Source organism: Phocoena sinus, chromosome 19 (assembly GCF_008692025.1).
Source record: "Phocoena sinus isolate mPhoSin1 chromosome 19, mPhoSin1.pri, whole genome shotgun sequence".
NCBI lineage: Eukaryota > Metazoa > Chordata > Mammalia > Artiodactyla > Phocoenidae > Phocoena > Phocoena sinus.
In genome coordinates this window covers 2,279,262-2,301,355 of record NC_045781.1, presented here as the reverse complement: position 1 = coordinate 2,301,355, position 22,094 = coordinate 2,279,262, and the positions used below count along the sequence as shown (strand labels likewise).

General features: G+C 41.3%; 1 protein-coding gene across 4 annotated transcripts; it reads left to right on the top strand.

Moving 5' to 3' along the window:
* Positions 1–8,478: 8,478 nt before the first annotated feature.
* Positions 8,479–21,822, top strand: ZNF471 (zinc finger protein 471). 4 transcript variants are annotated; one of them, XM_032612553.1, is made up of 5 exons: positions 8,479–8,554; positions 10,294–10,385; positions 13,191–13,317; positions 15,402–15,497; positions 18,456–21,822. In XM_032612553.1, the coding sequence occupies exons 2-5, from the start codon at positions 10,353–10,355 to the stop codon at positions 20,474–20,476; spliced, it is 2,277 nt and encodes a 758-aa protein (XP_032468444.1). In that variant the 5' UTR covers positions 8,479–8,554; positions 10,294–10,352; the 3' UTR covers positions 20,477–21,822. The 4 variants fall into 4 exon arrangements, with proteins under 4 accessions (XP_032468444.1, XP_032468443.1, XP_032468442.1 ...); XM_032612552.1 differs by lacking the exon at positions 8,479–8,554 and adding an exon at positions 9,520–9,652; XM_032612551.1 differs by lacking the exon at positions 8,479–8,554 and adding an exon at positions 9,745–9,792.
* The last annotated feature ends 272 nt before the right edge of the window (positions 21,823–22,094 follow it).

The window sequence follows — 22,094 nt, the reverse complement described above, 5'->3', positions numbered from 1 at the left end:
TATAATAAAATCAGTCAATTTCATATATAATCTTGTATAATTATGTGAAATACTTCTAATACACTGACATTATTCCTTCCAAGTATATTTTTATATTAACATATACCTTGACATACCTACAAACAATATCCTTTCCAACATTTATTCCGTATCATAATGTTGGTATGTGGACATTCCTTTTATTTTATGTATGCTAATATGCGTGGTGGTATCTCACTGTGGTTTTAATCTGCATTTCCCTAATGACTAACATTGAACATGTTTTCATGTACTTATTTGCCATCAGTTAATCTTTAATGAAATATCTGTTCAAATCTGTGGCCCATTTAAAGTTGATTTGTTTGCCTTCTTTTGAGCTTTGAGTGCTCTTTATATATTCCAGATCAAATCCCTTTTCACATTTGTGAAATGCAAATTTTCTCTAGGCTGTTATCTTCTCATCTTAGGAGTATGTTCTGAGGAGTAGAAATTCTTAATTTTTGATGAGGTCATTTATCATTTTTATCTTTTATGAATTGTGTTTTTGGTGTCATATCAAAAGAAACCTTTGCTTAACCTAAAGCCACAAATATTTTCTCCTAAAAGTTTTGTAGTTTTAGGTTTTACGTTTAGCTCTACATTTTTTTGAGTCAATTTTTGTATACGCTTCAAGAGATGGATCAAAGTTGGTTGTTTTTTGTTTGTTTGTTTTGCATATAGATATCCAGTTGTTCCAGCATCAATTGATAAAACACTTTCCATTCTCCACTGGATTGCCTTTGCTCTTTTTCAAAAAAAAAATCAATTGACCATATATGTACAGGTTTATTTCTGGACTCTAGTTTGTTCCATTAACCTTTTTCTGTCTTTATGCCAATACTCTCTTGAGGACTGTAGCTTTATGAGTCCTGAAGTCAGGTAATGTAAGCCCTCCAACTTTACTCTTTTTCAAAATTGCTTTGGGACTTCCCTGGTGGTGCAGTGGTTAAGAATCCTCCTGCCGGGCTTCCCTGGTGGCGCAGTGGTTGAAAGTCCGCCTGCCGATGCAGGGGACACGGGTTTGTGCCCCGGTCCGGGAAGATCCCACATGCCGTGGAGTGGCTGGGCCCATGAGGCATGGCCGCTGAGCCTGCGCGTCCGGAGCGTGTGCTCCGCAACAGGAGAGGCCACAACAGTGAGAGGCCCGCGTACCGCAAAAAAAAAAAAAAAAAAAATCCTCCTGCCAATGCAGGGGACACAGGTTTGATCCCTGATCTGGGAAGATCCCACATGCCGCAGAGCAACTAAGCCTGTGTGCCACAACTACTGAAGCCTGTGGACCCTAGAGCCCGCATGCCACAATTACTGAGACCACGCATCACAACTACTGAAGCCTGTGTGCCACAAGAAAAGCCACCACAATGAGAAGCCCACGCACTACAACAGAGAGTAGCCCCTGCTCGCTGCAACTAGAGAAAGCCCATGTGCAATGAAGACCCAACGCAGCCAAAAAATAAATTAAAAAAAAAAAAAACTTAAAAACTGCTTTGACTATTCAACTTTTGCATTTTCATATGAATGGTCAAATCAGATTATTGATTTCTATTAAAAAGGCTACAGGGATTTTGATTGAGATGTTGTTAAATTTACAAATGAATTCTGGGAGAACTGATGTTTTAACAATATTGGGATTTCCAATGCATAAACATATCTCTGTATTTCTTCAACATTTCTCTCAACTGTGTTTTGTAGTCTTTGTACAGGTCTTTTAAGTATTTCATTTTTTGGTGCTATTTTAATAAGTATTTTAATTTCAATTTCTGATTTTTAATGCTAGTATATAGAAATGTAATTGGTTTTTTTTTTTGCGGTACGCGGGCCTCTCACTGTTGTGGCCTCTCCCGTTGCGGAGCACAGGCTCCGGACGCACAGGCTCAGCAGCCATGGCTCACGGGTCCAGCTGCTCCGCGGCATGTGGGATCTTCCCGGACCGGGGCACAAACCCGTGTCCCCTGCATCGGCAGGCAGACTCTCAACCACTGCGCCACCAGGGAAGCCCACTTTTCATATTTTGTTGAAAAACTTAGATACATTTTTACACCCACACCTCTCTTCACATTGTCTATATGTATGAACGTGTAATTTGCAAAACTGGCCATGGGATGGGGCCCAGATATTTGGTCAAATATTATTCTGGGTGTTTCTGTGAGGGTGTTTTTGGATGGGATTAACATTTTAGAAAATTTTAAAAATGTTTTCTTTGGCTGTGCTGCACAGCATTCAGGATCTTTGTTCCCCAACCAGGGATCAAACCCATGCCCCTGCAGTGGAAGTGTGGAATCCTAACCACTGGACTGCCAGGGAAGTCCCGTGGGATTAACATTAAAATTGGTGAAGGGACTTCCCTGGTGGCGCAGTGGTTAAGAATCAGCCTGCCAGTGCAGGGGACACGTGTTCAAGCCCTGGTCCGGGAAGATCCCACATGCCTCAGAGCAATTAAGCCTGTGTGCCACGACTACTGAACCTGTGCTCTAGAGACCACGAGCCACGACTACTGAGCCTGCATGCCACAATTACTGAAGCCTGCGTGCCGAGAGCCCGTGCTCCACAGCAAGAGAAGTCACTGGCATGAGAAGCCCGTGCACTGCAATGAAGAATAGACCCCACTCGCCGCAACTAGAGGAAGCCCGCGCGCAGCAACAAAGACCTGACGCAGCCAAAAATAAATAATAAATAAATAAATTTATGTTTTAAAAAAAATCATGCTTTAAAATTGGTGGACTTTGAGTGAGCAGATTGTCCTCCATAATAAGGCCTGAATACAACAAAAAGACCAGCCTCCCCTGGGCAAGAGAGAATTCTCTCGCAGTGGCCTTTGGACTTCATCTGAAACATCAGCTCTTCCTGGCTCTACAGCAGATGGCCTTCAGGCTGGAGCTGAAACATCAATGTTCCTGGGTCTCAAGCCTGCCAGTCCACCCTGCAGATTTTGGGTTAGCCGACCTCTGTAATCAAATGAACCAATTCCTTACAACACATCTCTATGTCTATATACATCCTATTGACTCTGTTTCTCTGGAGAAAAACCTGACTAATACAAAGTGCCTGCCTATCTGTGTTTCTAGCTTGACCATGAACTCCTTATGGGCTGACACTCTATTTTATTGGTTTCTGAACTCTCAGGATCCAACATGTGCCTAGAGAATATTTGTTGACTAGAGTTAAACTGACAGTATTTTAAAACCATTAAGGACTTCCCTGGCAGTCCAGTGGTTAAGACTTTGCCTTCCAATGCAGGGGGTGCGGGTCTGATCCCTGGTTGGGGAGCTAAGATCCCACATGCCTCGTGGCCAAAAAACTAAAACAGAAGCAATATTATAACAAATTCAAAATAGACTTTAAAATGGTCCAAATCAAAATAGAATCTTTAAAAAAAATTTAAAAACCCATGAATAGCTTATCTTCCTGGAGCATTAAGTGGGACCCCCATCTGCACTGGACACAATCTCAGTAGAGATTTTATAGGAAGTATTGTTGGTTTTTTTAATAAATGATGATAATTTTTAAAAAAACGTTTATTTATTTATTAGGTTGCACCGGGTCTTAGTTGCGGCACGCGGGCTCCTTAGTTGCGTCATGTGAACTCCTAGTTGTAGCATGCGTGTGGGATCTAGTTCCCTGACCTGGGATCGAACCAGGGCCCCCTGTATTGGGAGCGTGGAGTCTTATCCACTGTGCCACCAGGGAGGTCCCCAGGAACTATGGTTTTATATGAAATATATTTTCTGGTTCTTAGGGAGGGGAAAGTCCTTATCTAAGATCCCAGGATTATTTTAACAGTCGTAAGCTTTGTTTTGCATCAATTTGCATGTTGTATCTCTTAAAATGTGAGACAACTAGTATGACCTATTTCTCCCTGTCTTAGCCAACTGCTGTGATTTTTAAAGTATGTAAAAATTACAACAAGGTCCTACTGTATAGCACAGGGAACTATATTCAATATCCTGTAATAAACCATAATGTAAAAGAATATGAAAAAGAATACATGTATACATAATATATATATATATATCTGAATCACTTTGCTGTACACCAGAAACTAATACAACATTGTAAATCAACTATACTTCAAAAAAAAATTTAAAAAGTAAAGTATGTAACAATTACTAATAAAATCAGTTGCCCTTTCTTCTCTCTCCTGTTTGGGTAGAAAGTAGGCCGTTGCTCCTCTAGATTCTTAGTGTTTTGTGAGGCCTGGTCCTTAGAGTGTTGTCTAAGGCAGGCTGATGGCTTTTCATTTGGCCTGTTCTGCTACCTGACCTTTATTCTCCCTCTTTGAGGTTGTCATCGGTCTGGAGAGCTGCCACCATCAGCAGGTACCATCAGCCTTCTTCTTGGCCGAAATATCAACAAATCGGGCCCAGGAGTCTCAGAGGAACCTCTGTGAAAAAAGGCCCCTAGAGCTAGTGCATCTTTAGGAGGCAGAGATAGGGATAGAATTTCCCAGAAAGGGTGGCTGTCACCCCTTCGTGTAAAACTGAGATGACGCCAGGGCCGTGTCGGCTACACCCCTGAAAATACTATGTTCGTTTGGCCAGCGAAGCCAGTGGGTTCCTTTGCTTGCTAATCATTCGTCGACTTGCTCAGGCATGCGGATGTCAAGGGGAGACTCACAAGGCCTCCAAGAGAGAAATCTCAGCTTCCAGGACATAGAGCCGTTGCACCTGGGGCCTCTGTCCGGAAGGTGGCGCTGCCGTACTGCGAAACAGCATTTCCCACGGTGATTTTTTTTTTTTTTTTTTTTTTTTTTTTTTTTTTTTAACTGATGCGTTCTTTTTTTTCTTCTTCTAGGATGTCATACCGTTTTCATTAGGAACCTCTGTCTCCCAACTGCCAAGGCTCACTTTGATGACGTCAACAACATGGATATTCTAAATTCTGAGTCCACCAAACGCAGTGTTGGGTGGAAAACTCCTACTCTCGCCTGTGTATCTCATCACCGGTTTCCTTCTCTAAGATAATCATAGTTCTACCAGAGTTCTCCTAAGGGCCCCACACCCAAAGTATTATATCAAAGAACTACAATGCCTTTTATGTTTCTGCCTGTTTTCCCAACAACCTGCCTAATCCTAGATCCAGGAGTCTTATGCATCTCTGATGACAGTGAATTCCAAACTTGGCTGTAAATCTGAATCACCTGACCAGAGGGTTAGTTTAATTTTGATATTTTCTTACTCAATAATTTAAATTTTCTAGTGATTCAAATAAAACAAGGACATATTACTTTATGAAAGAGCAAAATATATATAGAGAGATCACTGTCTTCTCAAACTGTTTTTCAGTATTGTCCTCCCAAGAAACCTTTTTCAGACTTTTCTTTTTCTAATCATTCCCACCTCCATGAAATTTTAATACCACAGAAGTACTGTATATGTTTATGTATATGTTTATGTATGTCTGTTTCTTTTAAAGAATAAAGGAATATTTTCCCCCACCAAGAATTAATTTTTTAAAAAAATCATTTTTTGCCCCCTTGGGGATGATATCGCCCCAGTGGAGAACTATAATATGCTATATAATAATATACTAATATACAATAAATGGAGCAAGATTTCCTTTGGATAAGTCTTTACCGTTTGAAGATTCTTCCTAAGAAGTAACTAAAAATAACTTTGGTCTGAATGATTCCAGACACTTTTGTAAATATTATCACATACATACATAAATGTACCCATAAAAACCCAAGAGGGATGGCATCGAACAAGAAAACTATAGACCAATATTATTTATCAATATAGATGCAGAACTTCCAAATGCAGTGTTAACAAATTTAATCTACCAACTTCATTGAAGAGTAACCCACCATAACTAAAAAAGGCACATCCCAGGAACAAATGATTGCTCACATTATTAACACAGCTCAGAAAATGGATAATTTAAAGAGGAAATGATCATCTCCGTAGGTTCCAACAAATAAATTTCATCCAAACCAGAGAAAACTGTCTGCAATTTCAAAATGGAATAAAACCTCTTAGTTTGATTCAAAAGCCTAACAATATTATTATTATTATTATTTTTTTCGGTACGCGGGCCTCTCACTGCTGTGGTCTCTCCCATTGCGGAGCACAGGCTCTGGATGCGCAGGCCAGGCGGCCATGGCTCGCAGGCCCAGCGTCCATGGCTCACGGGCCCAGCCGCTCCGCAGCACGCGGGATCATCCCGGACCGGGGCACGAACCCACGCCCCCCGCACCGGCAGGCGGACTCCCAACCACTGCGCCACCAGGGAAGCCCAGGAAACCTGATTTTTAATGGTAAATATTGATAGTATTTGTGGTCAAGACAGGAGCAATACAAAGAGACCCATAATTACCATGACAAGTATTATATCAGAGAAACTTGCCAACACACTAAATCTAGAAATAAGAGGTAAATGTTGGATAGAAAAAGAAAAAAAAATTGTTATATGGTTGTACAGCTTAGACATTCAAGAGATTCAACAAACAAAATAATGGAACTGACAAGCGGATTAAAAACCCGGTCTGATCTAGAACAGAGGAAGAAGCAATCTTACCCAAGTAACCAGTTAAAAATGTAATCAGAATAAAACAAACAAACAAAAATCCTTCCCAATGGTGATGAAGCCAATATAACCCTTAGGAATAGATTTAGTATGAAAAAACTACTAGACTGGAATGAAATATATACCTATAAAATATTAATAAAGGAGAATGAAAACAACATGGTAAATGGAACGTTATATTCCTGAAAGGAAAAATTATTAATTTCAAAGATGTCTGTTCCCCCACCAATTAATCGATAAATTCACTAAAATTCCAATCCACGTACCAATAGTATTTATTAGGAGATTTTCCAAGACAATTTTAAAATCCATACAAAGGAGGAATCCACAAGAATAAATACCACAACTTTGCAAATGGTGAACCCTTACGTAGGAAATGTGGTACCCACTATCAAACACAGAAGTATAAAGTTCCCACTATTAAAACAGTGTGATAGTTGTTCCGTAGAGGAAAGGGGGGTGTGAGGGTTGAAACAGACACTGAGTCCATAAATAGATGGATTGGATTCACGTATAGAGATTTACGATACAACAGAATTGGACATTTCAAATCAGCAGGAAAATAAGACTATTTATTCAGTAAATGGTCTTAGAATATTTTGGATATCCACGGCAGAATTGGTGGAGGGTAATATTTAAGGCGTCTCTGAGTTCAAATAGAAAAATGAGAAAATACAAACCGAAAGACTACATAAAAGTGTTACTACAAAGTGAATACGAAATGGTAGAATATAACAGTAGATTCAACGTAAAGAATCTCCCGCCGCCCCCTTCCCCAAATGAGCCGATGTTGAAATTCAGGATGAAAGTTTGAATGGTGGTTAAGGGTTGCAATGCCCTGACTACTCATTTTTTGACAATAAATATTCTAATTTCCTCTACTCTCTATTCCTCTTCCCTGTTTTCTCCACAGCCTTTTCAACATTCGATATACTATTTATTTTACTCATTCTTTGGTGGTCTGTTTCCATTCACTTGAAAGTAAGATCTGAGAGGTCGGGGGATTTTGTGGGGTTTTTTTCCTCTGCTATATCCCTCTGAATGGCTTTTCCTTATTTACTTCAACTTCCAAGGCAGCTACTAATTTACCGTTTTCTTAGTCTCCCATACGACGGACCATTTACAGTCTGGTCAGGGGCAGAATGGGGTTCAATCCCAGTGATCTGGTCCAAAGAGGTGCGTCTCATATTCACTACTTCTGAACAGTGATAATAACGACATTCCCATTTTGCAGGTGAGAAGTGTAATAATTTGCTGTTATCACAGAGGTGATAGAGCCCATTCGGGGTTCCCTCGCTGATCTTGCTGCCATAAAACTTAGCACAGAAAGAAAATCACGTTCCCGCAGACAGGCTCAGAGGGCCGCACTCGGAGCGACACGGCGGTCACACGGACACAGACAGCGTCAAATCACAGGTACACACAGGAGCACACCAGGGGCTCCGCCGCACCTCGCTTAGACCTCGTAACTAGGGCCACTTCTGGTCTCCAGGCGCGGGAGGGGCGAGTGCGCATTCTATGGGCCTGCGCACACTCGCACCCAGCCACGCCACGCCCCCCGAAACCCTGGGCCCCGACCCCCGATCGTAGTCTTTCTGCTGAAACCCTGGGCCAAGACCCTCGAGCGTAGTCACATACCTGCGCAGGCACCCCCGCTCTGACGCTAAGGTTCCGCCTCCCATTCTCTACAGCCTAAGAACACGCCCCTCTCCGTTAAACCACGCCCCGTTCCACGCCCCTCGAGTCTAACCCCTCCCCTTATTCCGCCCACCTGGGAGATTCGGCGCCTGCGCACTCTGTTCCCGGGCGTCGGCTCCGAAGTCTTTCGGGTGAGTGTGGCTGGCTTCCGGGGGGAGGCCTCTGGGTTGTTTTGGGTGGTCGGGTGTCCAAGCCCGAGGGCGGGGCGGGGCAGGGCAAGCGAGGCAAGCGGCTCGGACCCGGCCGTGAAGCCCTGGCCTGAGCGCCGCTGCGCCGTCTCTCCCGGACCGACTACATTTCCCAGAGGCCCGCGCGGGTGCGCCGAGGCCGCGGCTCGAACCGGGCTCTGGGCTGTGGGGCGGCTGGAGCGGCGAGTGTGTGAGAGACAAGACTGGACTGTGAAAAATACAGAGTGCGAGCGGGGTGTGTTGGTGTGGGTGTGAGAGAAACGGATGTGCCTGTGTGTAAGAGGTCAGCAGGTGTGGGGCCCCGGGAGAGACTGAGAGGGAGAGATCGTGTTGAGGGCGGGTGTGTGTGTGAGAGAGAGAGACCTGACTGTGAGTGTGAGAGACCGAGAGCATGTTGGTGTGTGTGAGGGAAACGGGTGTGCCCGAGTGTGAGAGGTCAGCAAGTGTGTGGGGCCCCAGGAGAGGCTGAGAGGGAAAGATCGTGGGGGCGGGTGTGTGTGTGAGAGAGACCGAAAGCATGTTGGTGTGAGCGTGTGAGGTTGTATGACAGTCCGTGTGTGTCCGAGTGTGAGGGAGACCCCAGTGTGTATTGTGTGTGTGTGAGAGAGATAGCAATTGCAGTGTTTGTGTATCTATGTGTGTGAGAAATCCGTGTGTCTCTGAAACAGAGGCCATTAAGGATGTGTGTGAGAGAGAGAGAGAGAGGAAAACTAGTGATGTGTGTGACACCAAAGTGAGTAGGAGAGAGACTGTGAACCATGGATTGTCACCACAAGGCTTGCAAATATAGCTTCTGTGAGGTTGCGGAGAGTGTGGGTGTGAGTGAGACAGAGATGAGGGGCAGTGAGCCATGATGAGGGGTGTGTGAGAGAATAAGATTGGGGGTATATGTGTGATGTTTGTGTATCACCATGTGTGTTTGTACCCATGGCCTCTCTGAGACTGTGATATATGTGACTGCATATGATGTGCCTTCTGTTGGGTGCTTGCGATTGTGTCCTCTGTGTAATCAGGAGGTGTGTGAGGTCTTGTGTCAGTGTCTGTGTGTTACCCTGTATGGTTGTAACTAGCCCTGTGTGACTGTGGTGTGTGTGGGGAGACTACTTGGAAGGTTGATAGCTTTGGCTTCTTTGTGTGTTGCTTTATGGAATTGTGTGTTGCCAGGATAAGGATCCTGGAGTAGAATTCCCTGCTCCCAGTCCGAGAGTTCCAGTGAGAAGCAAGAGGTGGGGTGACTGGAGCTCCTGACTGAAGCAGGAGACACCCTTAGTTCTGGGTGACAAAAAGGAGGGGAAACCGAGGGGTTGAAGACAGAGATGAGAGTGAAGGTGGCAGAATTGGGTGCTAAAGGATCCACTGTCCCAGGGTGAGAGGAAAGCAAAGCCCCTGGGGGTTTGGCAGGAGAAGGTGGATAACCCTGGCCTCTGGTGGCATTTAGGAGTCAGATTTTCAAACTGAAGACTGTATCAAAGCATGAAGTAGGGACACAGGAAGGGAAAGAGTCCACCTTTACCTACAAAATATAAAATAGAGGAAACAGCTATTTCATGGGATCATTTTAAAAATAAGGTGAGAGAAGATAATCTATGCAGAGTACCTAGCACATCTCATTATTTTTATTCATAATAAGACCAAAGAATGGGAAAGCAACTTTTAGAAAAAAGATTAAATTTAGGACCTTGAGCATAAGAGAAACAGAGTTATAAGTTATACGTCTCAACTGCCATCGGTTGCCCATAATCTCCCAGTTATGTGGGCAGTGGAAGCAAAGAAGGCTGGGAGGAAGAAGGAGAAGATAGAGTTTTTAGGCTGGTGATTCTGGGAGTGCAAAGGCCTCATCTTTTCACTCTCCTTTTTCTCCCTTCAGCCTTACCCTTCCAGGACAGTGCTGTTCCCCAAGAGAAAAGCCAGGAAAAGGAGGCGAAAATGACAGTTGAACTAGTGAAAGCCATACCTCAGGTTAGTTATTGCATTTCTCCTTCTTGAAAAGCAGTCTTACTGTTTAGGACTTTGTAAAGCTGCTTTCCTTTTGAAAATTCCCTGATTAACGGTCTTATCTAAGGGCCTGGTTCCCACTTCTCCCAGAGAGCACTGTCCTTAACTCAGACTGCCTAATGGGTAAATAAAACTGAGTGTGATGAGGCATAGAGCCCCCTCTTCTTCCCACTTTATTTTATTTATTTATTTATTTTTGGCTGCATTGGGTCTTCGTTGCTGTGTGCAGGCTTTCTCTAGTTGGGGCGAGCAGGGGCTACTCTTTGTTGCAGTGCATGGGCTTCTCATTGCAGTGGCTTCTCTTTGTTGCGGAGCACGGGCTCTAGGCGCATGGGCTCAGTAGTTGTGGCTCACGGGCTCTAGAGCGCAGGCTCAGTAGTTGTGGTGCATGGGCTTAGTTACTTCACGGCGTGTGGGATCTTCCCAGATCAGAGCTTGAACCCATGTCCCCTGCATTGGCAGGCAGACTCTTAACCACTGCACCACCAGGGAAGTCCCTCTGTGAGTTTTTATTTTCTGATTTTTTTCCTCTTAATTTTGTCTTATGTGCCTCATTATTTTGAGTTAAGTGCTGGACTTTGTATATTTAAAAATCTTAGAGAAAATTTAAAGCTTTGATGTCTTCCTTTTGATAGGGTTTACTTTTTTTTTGGCTGCGCTGTGTGGCTTGCGGGATCTCAGTTCCTTGATCAGCAATTGAACCCAGGCCATGCAGTGAAAGCCTGGAATCCTAACCATTAGGCAAGCAGGGAACTCCCTATAGGATTTACTTTTTAAAATAGATTTTTAAAAATAAACTGTTTTTAATAATAGAAAATTTGCTGATAGCAGGGAGGATCCTTATGCATCACACTCAGCTTCCCCTGTTTCTAACATCTTACATTAGTATGGGACATTTGTTAAAATTAATGAACCAATATTGATACATTATTATTAAGTAAAGTCCATTCTTTGTTCAGATTTCCTTAGTTTTTACTTAATATCGTTTTTCTGTTCCAGGATCCTATCCAGGACACCACATTACATTTAGTAGTTCTATCTTCTAGGTAGTTTTGTCTCCTTGTCTGTGACAGTTTCTCATACCTTCCTTCTTTTTGATGACCTTGTCAGTTTTGAGAGGTTCTCTGGTATTTTTCAGAACATCTCTCAAACCTGATTTTTTTTTTTTCCTGGTTAGACTGGAGTAATGTGTTTTTAGAAGGAAGATCACAGAGTTCCATTTTCATCATATATCAGGGGTTCATACTATCAACATGAGTTATTACTATACCTTGATTACCTGGTTGAGGTAGTATTTGTCAGGTTTCTGCACTGTAAGGTTACTCTTTTTTGTTCCACTTTTCCATACTGTACTCCCCTCTTCTCTAGCAACTACCAGTTTGCTCTCTATATCTGTACAAAGTCTGTTTCTGTTTTGTTTTTTAGATTCCACATATAAGTGAGATCATACAGTATTTGTCTTTCTTTGACTTATTTCACTTAGCATAATACCCTCTAGTTCCATCCATGTTGCTGCAAATGACAACACAGCATTACAAAGATTTTTATTTTCAGTGGAAATAAATGTGAAGATGAAAATGCCCATAATACTTAAAAAAAATTGTCACAAGCCTCACAGATATAGAGAACAAACTAGTGGCTACTGGGGGGAGGGGCAAGATCGGGGTATGGAATTAAGAGATACAAACTATTATGTGTAAAATAAATAAGCCACAAGGATATACTGTACAACACAGGGAAATATAGCATCTATTTTATAATAACTACAAATGGAGTATAACCTTTAAAAATTGTGAATCACTATGTTGTACACCTGAAACTTATTGTAAATCAACTATACCTCAGTTTAAAAAAAAAGAAAAAAATTTGTCTCAACCTGATGGTGATGGTAACTGGACATTAAGTCTTTATGAAACTAAAAATTATAATTATTTCATTTTGATATTGTCTAAGTATATATTGGTTTGTTATACTCAAATTCAGCACACAAGTTGGATGTGTTATAGTCTTTTTTTGTGTGTGTGTGGTACATGGGCCTCTCACTGTTGTGGCCTCTCCCGTTGCGGAGCACAGGCTCCGGAAGTGCAGACTCAGCGGCCATGGCTCACGGGCCCAACCGCTCCGCGGCATGTGGGATCTTCCCGGACTGGGGCACGAACCCGTGTCCCCTGCATCAGCAGGCGGACTCTCAACCACTGCGCCACCAGGAAAGCCCATGTTGTAGTCTTATGCTGGGTGATTTCTCATATTGCTATCCAGGTCACTGTGGTATGGCCTGGCATGCTAATTAATTCTTAATGGTACAGCACAAAAAAATTGCATTCTAGATATATATTTTTATTATGTAAGAAAAAACCACAGCCATGTCAGTTCAATGCCTCTTTCCCCTGAAACACTAGGATCCCATAGAGTACAATTTACAAAATATCAACTTAGATATTCTTTTTTTGCTGTTTTGGAAGGTTCAACCACAGGTATACGTCCTTACTTGAAGCCCTTGTTTACTGCCCTGTGGCCACGTGTCCATATTTCCCCATGCTGAGAAATGGATTAGCACCATCATATACAATGCAGTTTAGCATTTTAGGTTAGCATTTTAGTTCAATAAGTACTATTTTAGGTTAGCGTTTAATATTATATGTTTAAGTTGTTTTTTTTTTTCTCTAAGGGCTATTTCTCACATAAAGTAGGGACAGCTTAACACTTCAACTCGAAGTCACGTGTGGACATGAGCATTGGTTGATCAAGAATGTCTTTGTGTCATTTCAGGACTCGGTGACATTCAAGGATGTAGCAATAGACTTTTCCCAGGAGGAATGGGAATGGCTGAACCCTGCTCAGAGGAGTTTATACAGGAGTATGATGTTGGAGAACTATCAGAGCCTGGTATCAGTGGGTGAGAATTTTTTCCCCTCTCATAGTTCAGAATTACCCTTAGGGACTCTTTAGGTTTTGGTTTTTGTTTAATTATTAAAACTTTTTTTTTTTTTTTTTACTGTGTGTAGGTCAGAATCGAATCTGGGAAATAAAGAGGGTATTCAGGAACTGATGAAAATTTCAGATTTAATAAGTGAATTTGGTGTGTATCAGATATTTCATGAGTGTGCCCTTTAGTCAGTTGGGAACAGGATGTGATGTGACTCTCACTGGTCTCCTGTGCTGCCTTGTTTCCTCTGTCCTATGGTATTGTTACCACCATAACAAAGTTCACAAAGAGTATAGCTGGATTGTTAAAAATTCAGAATATTGCTTTAAAATCTGTATATTTTTATTAGCTTGCAATAAATGAACTAGCGAGGCACAAACTATGAAAATTGCTTCAGATGTTCTTAGGGAAACTAAAATGGACCCTTCTCAACCCTGGGGCCCACCATTGGCTGGATTAGCTCTCTGTTGTCTAGAGGCCCCCCCCTTTTTTTTCCTCATTTTCCCCTAGGAGGGTGTTTTATCTTTACTTTTTATTATATTACTATTTTTTTGGCTGTGCTGCATGGCATGAGGGATTCTAGTTCCCCAACCGGGGATTGAACCCACACCCCCTGCATTGGGAGGGCGGAGTCTTAACCACTGGACCACCAGCAAAATTCCAGAGGCCCCCTTTTTTTTTTTTACATTTATTTATTTATTGTTTATCTTTGGCGGCATTGGATCTTTGTTGATGTACTTGGGATTTCTCTAGCTGTGGCGAGCAGGGGCTACTCTTCGTTGCAGTGCCCGGTCTTCTCACTGTGGCAGTTTCTTTTGTTGCAGAGCACGGGCTCTAGGTGCGTGGGCTTCAGCCTAGAGGCCCCTTTTAACCTGCTTGTGGTTCACTGAACTTCTTGAAACTAAATATGTCTTTCACCAAATTTGAGAAATTTTTGGCCATTATTTCTTCAACTAATTTTTTCTATTGATTTATTAGATAATTTCTATTGTTGTGTCTTCAAGTTCACTGATTCCTTCCATGTCTTCTTCAATGTCTTGTTAAGCCCATCTAGAGAATTTTTGTATGTCAGATACTGTATTTTTCAATTCTAGACTTTTTACTGGTTCTTTTTTATAATTTCTATTTCGCTGCTGAGAAATTACAAGCATATTTTCCTTTACATTCTTGAATATAGATATTTTAACTGTTTTAAAAGCCTAGTCTACTGATTCTGTGTTATCAGTCCTGTGTTATCACAGGTTAGGTCTCCATTAATTGTTTTTCTGAGTCTGATTCACTTTTTCTTCCTTTTATGTAGTAATTTTGGTTTTCATCCTGGCACTGTAAATAATGCATTGTGGAAACTCTGGATTCTGTTATATTCTTCTGAAGAATATTGATTTTTTTTTTTTTTAATCAGGCAGTTGACCTGACTCAAACTCCAAACTGTCTCTAGGGGCCCCCTCTTTTTTTTTTTAAGATTTATTATTTGTTTATTTATTTTATTTATTTTTGGCTGCATCAGGTCTTAGTTGTGGCACGTGGGATCTTCTTGGAGGCGTGTGGGCTCTTCATTGCGGCGCACAGGCTTCACTCTAGTTGTGGCTTGCGGGTTTTCTCTCTCTAGTTGTGGCATGCAGGCTCCAGGGTGTGTGGGCCCTGTAGTTGTGGCACATGGGTTCCAGAGTGCATGGGTATGCAGCCTCTCTAGTTGAGGTGCACAAGCTCAGTAGTTGTGGCGAGCGGGCTTAGTTGCCCTGCAGCATGTGGGATCTTAGTTCCCTGACCAGGGGTCGAACACCCTGTCCTCTAGGGGTCCTTTGTATTACCTCACTTACTGCTGTCTGATGATCCTCCGAAAATGCTGGGCTGAATTTCTGCCCCGGCCCCTTAGAAAATGGTTTAACTTTTATAGAATTGACTGTTGGCTGTCCCACTAAACTATGCCAAAAGCTTTATATAGTCTGTCACCCCTTGATCTATTCATTCCTGTAATGTCATTCCATCAGAATTAAGGAACCAGCTGAAATGCCCAAAACATGGCCAATTTTCATATCGATTTTTGTATGCAGGACTTTGTATCTCTAAGCCATATGTCATCTCCTTATTGGAGCAAGGGAAAGAGCCTTGGGAGATGAAGAGTGAGATGAGAAGAACCCCATTCCCAGGTGAGTGTGGAAGAACCAGATAAGGGAATTCTTTCTAGGTAATGGCTCAGCCATTTTTCAAGGTGATACTTCCTGCTTTCTTATGCTCTTAGAAACATCTCAAGCCTTGAGTCATGCCTTGACTCAAGCCTTGAGTCATGCCTTGACTCAAGCCTGGGAAAAAACTGAAACTTGACTACTTAGCATGGGCTCCCCAAATATCTTCTCTTCTACTTGACTCTCTTCTCTCTAATAACTCATTTTGCAAAAATCTTTATCCAGCTCCTTCCCATCCTCTTTTCTTGTGCCATACACACTTATATAAGTTTCTCTCCTTACATCTTTGCTTAACTCTAAAATTAGATGCTACCTAAAATCATAACATACCCTGCTGCTTAAATCTTTTTTTGCTTTCCTGCTGCAAATAGGAAAAATCCAAACCCTATCAGCCCCTATGTAACCAGCTCCTTCCTACTTCTCCAACCCTATCTTCTATCACTTTGTAGTTTTTTCACTATACTTTAGCCCAGAGTTTTCTAAACTATGCAAGGTATACGGGTATGTTCCAAGTTTGTTACAGGTATGCCAATATCCTGAGTCTCTAAGCCTTGGAAGACCACATGGGGCTAGCAGCAGTCTGAGTTCCAAGTCTGGTTGCCTCTGGATCATAAGCAGTGCCATGTGTCTTACAAATGTCATTATCAATGAGTGCCTGACATACAGTTGAAAAGCACTGCTCTAGCCCACTGGTCACCTTTTCTGAACTCACCAAGCTCTTTACTGACTCAGGCTTTTGAATTCCCTATTTTCTCTGCCTAGAAGACTCCTCTGTCAGCTCTCTGTCCATGCTTGGCTATCAGGCCAGAGCTCAAAAATCATCTCACTGGAGGCCGTCCCTAACCACATTGTATAGTGAACTTTTCCCTTTTCCAACCCAATTACTCTCTTCTAAGCCACTGTTTATTTTCTTTGCAACACTTAGGAGAGCCTATAATTAACTTTTTTCTGGTGTACATGCTTATTTTCTGCCTCCCCCAATGAACCAAAAATTCACAAACACAAGGGAATATTGGGATCACACGTGATAATTATGCCTTTATGAAATTCTCCTTTCACTTCTATAACAGTATTTGATCTTTACATTTGGAGATGATTTGGACCCTAGACTTCTAGGATCCTCCAAATACCCAAACATTAGGAGGGAAATAAGCTGTGCTTAGACACACTTTATACTTTGGTTATGTAGGAAGCTACCATCTGCCTTAAATAGGAAAAGAGAAAGAGGAACTTTCCTGATAAGAGGTAATAGTTGGCCATGTGAAGAATAGATAGAGGATGAGGGAAAGGGGATAAAGAAGCCTGTAAATCTGCTGGGACGTTGAGTCACAGTATAGATGTAAGTATAATTCAGTGACTAAGATATTTCAGCATCTGTGTTGAGAAAAGCCCAAAAGATAAGGGACAACCATGACTCTTCATGGGAGGCTGGAGATGAAGGCAGCCTTCACAGACAAGAAAGAATTTGAAAAAAAAAAAAAAAAGAAAGAAAGAATTTGAGGGAGGAGTAGATGATGCCATCAGGTTTCTGTTTTTCTCTTTCTAGTATTTCTCCCCTCAGCCCATCTATGTAAGAAAAACTGTAGGTGATTGGTTCACTGAACTCTTATGGCCTCAGTTCTAGAATTCTTGAAGCTTGGGTGTTTCTGATACCACAGATGACCTGGGGTAGGACGCTTGTTAACACCTCAGAGTCTTTCTTAACTTCTCTGGTAGATTTGATCCCTCCCATCTCTGAACTTTTATACCAATTTTACTTTTTTACCACATGGGTTCGCATTTGATATTCCATATTTTCTTCTTCTCAGATTACTTCCTTTGTTGGCCTTGTCTTCCTAATCACTTTCTGTACTTCTCAAGAACAACTGTCTAATTAGTGTTCCTAATGCTTGACATGTAATAGAAAACTATTTAGGGAGCATTGGATTAGTCCATAATTTGCTATGGACAAGATGGGAAAGGAAAGCACTTTCTCCTTTGCCCTTTCTTGATATCACCTCTCCCCTAAATTTTTCTCTTAGTGTCACCTCTTCAATACAAATTTCTTCTTTATAGATTTATCGAGAATTTCTTATATATGCCTGAGTTTCTGTGATGCATGTTAAGTGACTTAGTAGTAGTGTGTAAGGCTCATCTAGTCCTTCCCCAAAGCTTATATTCTAGCTCACAAGGCAAGACAGGTACTTATGTGGCAGGAAATAAGAACGTGATTAATAATAGTGATATCAACCCACATATCACCGTAAGACTTGTTTCTACAAAAAGACACATGGCAAAACCCTATTAAGATGTGACACTTTTCCTACTTTCCACTTTTCCTGGTGAAAGTGAGAAGGTGAATGGAAAAATCCCTTAATATGCAGCCTGAAGTTCAGGGATCTATGAGAAGTGAAGAGAGTTTACTGTATTAAGACACATGGAAATGGTTCATAGGGACACTATTTTCTGATTATGAAGAGATGACTCTTAAGATTTTACCTAAATCCCAAGGGAAGTCACAAAGCACAAAGTATTTGTGATTTCTGGGAATCTACAGAGATTTTTGAGTGGCAGTAGTTATGTGATGATATTGGTTTTTAAACAAAGTTAGCCTAGCTATATATGCAAGTCTCCCAGAAGTGGGAAAGAATAGAGGAAGTTTCATTTATAGTCTGTTATGTTAATATAGGCATAACATATTATTACCATTGCATTACTACTTCAGGACTTTGTTATCCTACATTTAATTTTCTAAATCACCTTTTCCATGTTCCTCTATGAGGTCTCATTCTCTAGGGTCTGCTTGCATATTTGTTCAGTTGACATGCCTGTGTATCATACATTTTGTGGGATTCATTATTTTCAATTCACCTTTTCCGTGTTAAATGTTTCCTTTGTTATAGCCCATGATAAAGGAAACATTTGCTTTTTTGAATCTTTCAGATTGGGAATCTGTATATGAGACACAAGAATTACCTCTGAAGCAATTTGTGTGTGATGATGTATTAATGGAGAGAATTATTAGCTATGGACTTGAGTGTCCCACTTTTGGAGAAGATTGGAAATGTGAAGATCTTTTTGAGAGGCATTGGTTAAGCCAAGAGACATTTATCAGGCAAGAAACAATCACTCATAAAGAAACCCTTACAGTGGAAATAGACCACAAATGTAACAAATCTGGGAAATTTGTCTCACTGGACAATATAGAAGAGAATATTTATAATCACAAGTCAGATAAAAAAAGCTTTTCTAAAAATTCCATGGTAATAAAACACAAGAAAGTCTGTGTAGGAAAGAAACTTTTTAAATGTAATGAATGTGAGAAGACCTTCACCCAGAGCTCATCCCTTACTGTTCATCAGAGAATTCATACTGGAGAGAAACCGTATGAGTGTAAGGAATGTGGGAAAGCCTTCAACCAGAGTCAACACCTTGCCCAGCACCACAGAATACATACTGGAGAGAAACTGTTTGAATGTAAGGAATGTAGGAAAGCCTTCAGCCAAAATGTTCACCTTATTCAACATCAAAGAATTCATACTGGAGAAAAACCATATAAATGTAAGGAGTGTAGAAAAGCCTTCAGCCAGCCTGCACACCTTGCCCAGCATCAGAGAATTCATACTGGAGAGAAGCCCTATAAATGTAAGGAATGTGGAAAGGCCTTCAGTGATGGCTCATCCTTTGCACGACATCAGAGATGTCACACTGGCAAAAGACCCTATGTATGTATTGAATGTGGAAAAGCCTTTAGGCAGAACACATCCCTTATCCGTCACTGGAGGTATTATCACACTGGGGAGAAACCCTTTGACTGCATCGACTGTGGGAAAGCCTTCAGTGATCACATAGGACTTATTCAGCATAGGAGAATTCACACTGGAGAGAAACCCTACACATGTAATGTGTGTGGAAAAACCTTCAGCTATGGCTCATCCCTGACTGTCCATCAGAGAATTCACACAGGAGAGAAACCATACGAATGTGATATCTGTGGGAAAGCCTTTAGCCATCATGCTTCACTCACTCAGCACCAAAGAGTGCATTCTGGAGAGAAGCCTTACGAATGCAGGGAATGTGGGAAAGCCTTTAGGCAGAGCATACACCTTGCTAGTCACCTGAGGATTCATACTGGCGAAAAACCCTATAAATGTAAAGAATGTGGGAAAGCTTTTAGCATCAGTTCACAGCTGGCTACTCATCAGAGAATTCATACTGGAGAGAAACCTTATGAATGTAAGGAATGTGGCAAAGCTTTCAAACAGAGAGCACACCTTGCACAGCATCATAAAATTCATACCGGAGAGAAACCTTATGAATGTACTGAATGTGGAAAAGCCTTCAGCCAGACTACCCGCCTTATTCAACATCAGAGAGTTCACACAGGAGAGAAACCCTATAAATGTACTGAATGTGGGAAGGCCTTTAGTGATAGCTCATCCCGCTCTCAGCATCGGAGACTTCACACTGGCCAAAGGCCCTACGAATGTGTTAAGTGTGAGAAGGCATACAGAACAAAATCGTTGCTCATTTGTCATCAAAGATGTCATACGGGGGAGAAACCTTATGAATGTAGCATGTGCGGTAAAGCCTTTAGCTATCGGCAATCCCTTACCGTTCATCAGAGAATTCACTCTGGAGAAAAACCATATCAGTGTAAGGAATGTAGGAAAACCTTCAGCCAGATTGGACACCTTAATCTACATAGAAGAATCCACACTGGAGAGAGATCTTATGAATGTAAGGAATGCAGAAAGGTCTTCAGACAAAGTGCGCACCTTGCTCATCATCAGAAAATTCATGCTGTAGAGTCATCTCGGGCCCCCAGCTCTTCCTCACCTTCTCTGTCACCAAGTCCTGTTGATATGTCTGCTGAATATTTTTGGAATTCATCCACATCTTTCCATTCTCGTTGTCCTAGTCCAAAACACTGTCATTTCATCTGGACTATTCCAACTGTCTAATAACTGTCTCCTTGCATCCTCTTTTGTCCCGTTCAAGTTCATTTTTCACACTACTGCCACAGTGGTATTTTCAAAATGTAAATGTAATTTTATGACTCCCTTAAAACCCTTGCTATGAAATTTTGAACTACTTGATGCATACAAAGTACTCAGCACAGTGCCTGACCCAGACTAAGTGCTCCATAATGTTAGCTCAGTATCCTTCAGAGTCTGCTTGAAAGTTATTTTTAAACAGTGAACTCTGGAAGGCAGTATATGTACTTGGAGATCATAACAATTTTGGAACTGAAACAATGTATATGATGAGGGTTAGCATGAGTAGTATGTTTAAAGCTTGAGATCACCACAAAATAAGGCTGTGTTCCTTTGTTGATGAGGAAATTCAGTGTGACCTGATACATAGAATATGTTTTAGGAAATGTCTAGACCTCTGGATAAGACTGGAACAAAAGAACTAGAATTTACTGGGAAGAATGTAAGACTATATTTATTCAAGGCAGAAAGTAAAAATTCCTAACATTTAAAATGGAAGAAACAGAACTTGAATAGTGTAGCCCTCTTCTAAGACACCTGGGTTAACAGATTAATTCTAAACCTTCAAGGAATCATAATTAAGCTGTTCTAGAGTGTAGAAAAAATAATGAAATGGATTATTTTGCAGTATTTGGAATACTTCTTTCATGAGGCTAATTCAACCCTAATATCAAACCCAGAAGAAAAAAAATTATAGATGAATTTACTCATGGTTTTATATATAGGAAGGAAATTATTAACCTCTGTTAAGGAGAATAGAGGTTCTGAATAAATGGAGATCTGTGTTTCCAGATGGAAGTTTCAATATTGTTAACATGTTTGTACAGTCAATTCCAGTCACAATCCCTATAGGATATCTTTACATTGACAGTTTTGTTCTGAAAATCATGTAGAATGGTAAATAGGAAAGCATCACAAGGAAATTTTTGAAAAAGATCGTATACCCATGAATTTAGTTTATTGCAAAAGTAATTATTTTTGATGTGTCGGTGGGAGAGATGGATTACTTAAATGGTGCTTGACAGTTATCCAACTGGAAATAAGGTCAGATCCACATTTAACCCCTTACAGAGAAGTTCATTCAATATGATTAAAGATGTAATATGAAACAATATTAAGATTCTAGAAGAGAATGTAGAATATTTCTATCCCTTTGAGTTCAGGAAGGCTTTGGTAAGCAGGACACAGAGTCCAGAAGTCATGAAGAGAGACAGAGTGATAGGACCATGTAAAAAATTTAAACTTTTCCATGGTATAAGACACTGTATTCAAAGTTAAAAGGCACATGACAGACTGAGATTTTATATATATATATATATATATATATATATATATATATTTTTTTTTTTTTTTTTTTTTTTTTGCGGTATGCGGGCCTCTCACTGTTGTGGTCTCTCCCATTGCGGAGCACAGGCTCCGGACGTGCAGGCTTAGTGGCCATGGCTCACGGGCCTAGCCGCTCCGTGGCATGTGGGATCTTCCCAGAACGGGGCACGAACCTGTGCCCCCTGCATCAGCAGGCGGACTGTCAACCACTGCGCCACCAGGGAAGCCCCCAGACTGAGATATATTTTAACCATATATT